At 35.9% G+C, this 5,905-nt stretch overlaps 1 protein-coding gene across 2 annotated transcripts in view; it reads right to left on the bottom strand.

Moving 5' to 3' along the window:
- The window catches only part of LOC107586001 (protein FAM189A1-like), a 131,124-nt gene that overhangs the window by 18,343 nt on the left and 106,876 nt on the right, over positions 1 to 5,905 (bottom strand). For both annotated transcript variants that reach the window (XM_016273215.1, XM_016273216.1), the window contains 2 exons: positions 4,333 to 4,443; positions 962 to 1,093 (listed from right to left, as the gene is read on the bottom strand). In XM_016273215.1, coding sequence (XP_016128701.1) covers positions 962 to 1,093; positions 4,333 to 4,443 — 243 coding nt within the window. The remainder of the gene's footprint in view (positions 1 to 961; positions 1,094 to 4,332; positions 4,444 to 5,905) is intronic.

Genomic DNA, 5,905 nt, shown 5'->3' with positions numbered 1-5,905 from the left:
AAAAAAAAAAAAAAAAAAAAAAAAAAACATAAAATCAAAAACTGTAGGATCGCAATGCGAGCCATGTTAATTTACTAAATGAACACTACATATTAATAACACTGAAGGCACTTTTCATCCAAGGTGAATTACAGTGCCATTTCTGCAGGGACAATACCCTTGGAGTGACTTGAGATTAAGTGCTTGCCTACAGGTATAATGGTGCCAGAGAAGATTGAGGTCTTAAAATCTCTTGTAGTTTTACATCATTCCTACCTGGGTCTGAACTTGCAGATTTTTTACTATAAACACAGATTACTACCAAATCTCTTCTTTTACTCTACAGTGCAATCCATTCAGTTTCTGCTCTCCGTTATTTAGAGTGTGTATAAAGTCCTTAATTATATATAGTGTACACTACAGTTCAAACACTTGGGGTCAATCAGAAAATACTTTTGTATACTGTCTAATGAACTGTACAGTCCCTCAAGATGTTGTCTATATAAACTTCTCCTTTTAAGGAATATAACTGAGGGGTACTAGACTGTTTTCTGTAGTGGCACTACCACTTGCTTTATTCTTAAAGACTTTTTAATCTGGTTAATTGAATAAGATTAGAGATTTTCAAACAATATATGCATGCTTTCAAACCTAATGAAAATGCAAAAACATTGTGTATCATCAAAATAATCATCATTTGCATGTCTAATGTATTTAATTGTCCTCATTTACTTGTCTAATCAAATATTCATTAACTGAGGCAAATTAGAAAAAAGTCTAATTAGAATGTAAAAAAAAATCTTAATACTGGAATATCAAATTGATAGAAGAGGCTATTAAAGAATGTACAGAAAATTAGCTGGCTATTTTGATGATGTTCTGAAATCAATTACAAATATCATATCTCATCTCATTTACTTTGTTCAAAGATACAGATACCAGGATTTAACAAACACACACACACACACAGACACAATGATACCTTCAGGCGGAGACGTATGGTGTTGCAGTCCCTCAGGGGGTTGAGTTTAAGCGTATCTCCCAGATTATTACAGGTGGATCTCAGGCGCTCGAGCTCACAGCAGACACACACACCATCACTGTCAAATTTGATCTGCAGAAGGACAGAAACAAACTGATTTCAGTTTCATGCAAGTCAATTGTTTATTTCTGCATAAAATGGGCAATAAATTGTGTGAATGCTCAAGGAGAAAACAAACATGTAGACAGGGCAGGCCAGGGACAATGGTAACACACTAAATTCCTTCCATCACAAGAATGATACAGTGATGACACTTGTTCAGCAGACGTGAAATAGTGTTCCCTGTCTGCCTGAGAGAAGCAGGATCATATTACCCCTTGAGAAATTGTCAACAAAAACTAATTTTGTGGTACGTTCCAAATTCTTCTGCGGTCTTGTTGCCATTGAATTTACACTTGATGGTTAAAAGTTATTATAGATGTCAGATGTTAATAGTGTAGCTGGCAGCTAGCAGACAGGGTCATATTTATAAAATACACAAATTAAATTCAAATCGTTTTGAATGTGAACAACACGTTTAACAATTTTTTTCCCAAACAAAAAAGCTGCATATTTGTGAAAAGCTTAATGTATTAAAAAACGAAAGAGAAATTACTCAAGTCTTCCACATTAATAAGTCTCGTATATTCTTAAACCTAACAGCATTATCCCAGTCATACTCATGTTTGTTAAGAAAGATCTTAATAAATTCCATACATGGTGGTCCTGCATTATAAATGCTTTTTGTGTTAGACTGAAACGAAGTCGCCATTTGACCTATATTGCACAAAAGCAATGTGTGAACTTTGCAAGCAGGGGTTAATTGAATTGGGGAAACAACTTCATTAATATTTCAGTCATGGCGGGATCATGTCTCTGAGGAGGCGAACGTTCAGTAGGCAGAGAGGAGAGTTGCTTAATCCAACATGCTAATCCCTAAATCAGGTGGAGAAGAGACTGATGGAGACAGAAGTCTGTATTTAGCCTGGTCTGAACCTGTAGACAAAGGGAGGGATAATTACCTGACCTGTTTTTGCACAACGGCACCAGGTGAGAAATGCCATTGGGTTCTCAATGTCATGTTTCCATGACGACAGGTGATTAAGACAGCGTTTTGTTTCTGTTCAATAATGGAGAATTACTGGAGGATTATGAAGGGCCTGTTTAAGGAGAGGACAATAGAAAGCGCTCCATGTTATTAATTCTTATTAATATTTTTAAATTAGTATCTTGTGAGACAAACTCCCCACTGTAGATTGAGTGAGACTTCAAATGCCTGGTGAAATCTAATCACCACTGGCTTCCGCTTGCTTAAAGAGAAAAGAAAAGAGTCATAAAATCAATATATAAATAAATAAATAAATAAAATAAATTGGATAAAAATTGGACCATTTCCCACTGATTTCACATACCACAAAATGTCACAATTTAAGCTTCTTTTCATTGCTAGGAGAAAAAGTGTGATCATTTATATTTGATTACATGAATGTATGATTTCATATCAACCACAGTGAGTTCTTCACAGTAGACAAAATGATTGAAATCACCTGAATATTTCATCTGTATGACATATTCAGTCTATTGAGCTCATGCCACATTGTGACATGCTTTGTAAGATGAATCATTACAGCATTTCAGGTTCAGTTTCAAAGAGCCATCAACACTTTCACTGTGCATTCATCTCAAAAACATCTGATCATTATTTATAAACCAATTTTTTTATTTTTTTATTTGATCATGAAAGTGTGTTCCAACTGACTGCCCACTACACAAGACAGTTTCTTTCAGTTTCTAATTACCTCTGAACTGAATAGACATTATTTAACTCAGTGTTGAATCACTCAATTCAAAAATATAAAATAGCTTTGCCATTAAGCTGGATTTTAATAAATATAAACATATAAACAAAATCTACTAATTCTACAAATACAAAACAGATACCAAAACCCCTTTGATGGTCATTTGTATGGTATGCATGTTAAAACAGAAGTTTGTGTTGAAAATGTAAGCCCCACACATAACAGATCACTGATACTAGAATGAAGCTAAAACAAATGTAAAGCCTCCATCCAGAAACTGAAAACCAGTCATGCATTTAATTGTGTTTGAAACAAACAAATACGAATTACCTGGTGATTAATGTACTGTATGCAGAAATATGGATGTGGAATAATTAATAACTAAGATCTTCAGCTAAACTCCAGCACTTGTTTCACATATAGTGGATTTAGTCCTGTTTATTTAAAAAAATCCTAAGAACACACTTGTAATGTTCATTTACCACCAGTTCTGAAAACTGTAACTCATCTGATCATTTAATTATTTATTGCTTCCACACCAGGCAGATAAATGGTCTTAGCTGGAGAGGGGTGTCCAGTTCTGGATAACAGAAATGGGGAAGCCGCGCTGAGCTGTTATGCTGCACTGGGCCAGCACTGGACCCACTGTAGAGCTGATAAATCAACCTCAATAGAAAACACAACAAAGCCTGACTGCTGTATTAATCTCCTTTATAAGCCTTCATTCAAAGAGCACAATGGGCAGCACACAAACATACTGTGCCATTCATTGAGGATATCCTTCAGTATCAAAAACAACAATTTAGAGGTATTATGATTTGCCATAAAAAACAATAGAAATTGGCTTTTTAGATTTCATATTTTAGCTTTACAATTTACAGTCTATTTACAGCTTTCATATTGATAACTGTAACACAGTAAGAACACAGAATAAACTCAGTCCACAATACTGTACATTCAGTATGTGTTCTCATACTCTAACAACATTTTAAGAATTTGTTCCTCTCTTGCAAAGGCAAAAGTGACCTCATGACAGGACCTCATGGCTAATATATGTGATGCTCACCCACTCCCATTCACTCAGCTGCTGCACTTTCAATCACAGGAGGACAGAATCTCTCCCCAGACAATTGATGATTATGATTTATTTTGTTAGAAAACCCCTGTGAGCTTCGGTAGCTGATCAGACAGCCGTTTTATTGAGGACAAAGGTGGTGGGTGTTAATATTTATTTCTGCTCCAACAGAATATTACAGGACGTACAAAATGGGTCCCGACAGACATTCTCATTCTCTCGGCATTAGCGACTGGTTGTTGAGCTAATTTACTGAGATCTTGACAAGGGCATGGTGTTAATGAATGATGCTCCTGGGAGCTATAATTGCTCAATGGATTGATTCTTTAGTGACAGGCTAGTTTTGAGTGGCTGATAAAAAAGACACAGGTTTATTTTCACTAAGCTATTTTGGACATAAGAATCTATTTGAGGTTTCCTATACAACAAAGAAGTGATTTCAGACATGGCTCTCTCACCAGTTGACAGTCCTCCAGAGAGTTGACCAACTGGGCATTCTGACAGGAAAGGATGGCTCCTGCGAGGTTCAGCATCACACACACAGCAGACAACAGCATGAAGAAAGTTATCTGTGGAGAAAGGAATGGAACAGACTGTCAGTTTCAGAGGTTATGGTGGTATATTAAGCCTACTAATAAACAAAAAACAGTAGGATACAATTTTTCATCTCATTAAACAGAACGATTCCACATAAAGGGTTCCCACATATTTTGGCCAACAAAAGTCCATGAATTTTAATATTTTTTTGAAACCGTGACGTTTCAGTATTCTTTGATGAATAGAAAGCACAAAAGAACAGCATATATTTGAAATATTTTATAATTGTCTTAATTGTCTTTTGTCTGAAATAATTGTCCTTACTGTCACTTTTGAACAATTTAATGCATGCTTTCTAAAAACAAAATCTTATTATCTCCAAAATGTTGAACTATTGTATATCATGTATGCAAAATAATAATGATACTAATAATAATACAGACCCAATTCCAAAAAAGTTGGGACATTGTACAAATTGTGAGCAAAAAAGGAATGGAATAATTTACAAATCTCATAAACTTATATTTTATTCACAATAGAATATAGATAACATATCAAATGTTGAAAGTGAGACATTTTGAAATGTCATGCCAAATATTGGCTCATTTTGGATTTCATGAGAGCTACACATTCCAAAAAAGTTGGGACAGGTAGCAATAAGAGGCCAGAAAAGTTAAATGTACATATAAGGAACAGCTGGAGGACCAATTTGCAACTTATTAGGTCAATTGGCAACATAATTGGGTATAAAAAGAGCCTCTCAGAGTAGCAGTGTCTCTCAGAAGTCAAGATGGGCAGAGGATCACCAATTCCCCCAATGCTGCAGCGAAAAATAGTGGAGCAATATCAGAAAGGAGTTTCTCAGAGAAAAAATTGCAAAGAGTTTGAAGTTCTCTTAACAGAGGTAATTATTATAAGTAAGCTACGAGCTAAGTAGCAAGCAAGGATCCTTTTGGCATAGGTTTAACCTTGAAATTATATGAGCCAAGAAACTTCTTCTTTATAAATGAAACATGAATTTTATTGGCTAATCTAGATTACATAAAAACCTAACTAAAACATACACACACATACACACAAAGATTCAAGGAAAGGAGTCAACGGAGTTGCATTAAGTTTCGCGAGTGGTTTTAAATTCAGCCTAGGAGAACACCAAGCAGCGATTGTCTTATCTTTACTGTTTAACTTAGCTCTACACCAGTTCAGCAGATCTGAAGAGTTTGTTCGTTTACTTGCGTTCTGTTTAGTTGAGAGCTGAACGCTGAGGCAGTTCCTTCACTGACGCGGGCTTCCTGGATGTCTGTTGAGGGAAATTCCTTCGCTGATTGGCTGTTGCTTTGACGTCGGAATGACGTTTGAATGACGTTCTTTTGGGGAAGCCCTCTTGGAGTTGTTGGTTGCCGGTTTACGGAAGAGGCTTCAGCAGTCCTGCTAAAAGCCTGAGTTTGCAAGACTTTGAAGATCTCTGAAGATCGCGAAGTCTCACTGAAGTGT

This window comes from Sinocyclocheilus grahami, unplaced genomic scaffold (assembly GCF_001515645.1).
Source record: "Sinocyclocheilus grahami isolate Dianchi unplaced genomic scaffold, SAMN03320097.WGS_v1.1 scaffold76.1, whole genome shotgun sequence".
NCBI lineage: Eukaryota > Metazoa > Chordata > Actinopteri > Cypriniformes > Cyprinidae > Sinocyclocheilus > Sinocyclocheilus grahami.
The sequence above is the reverse complement of the archived record's forward strand: the minus strand, read 5'-3'. Positions and strand labels throughout refer to the sequence as shown.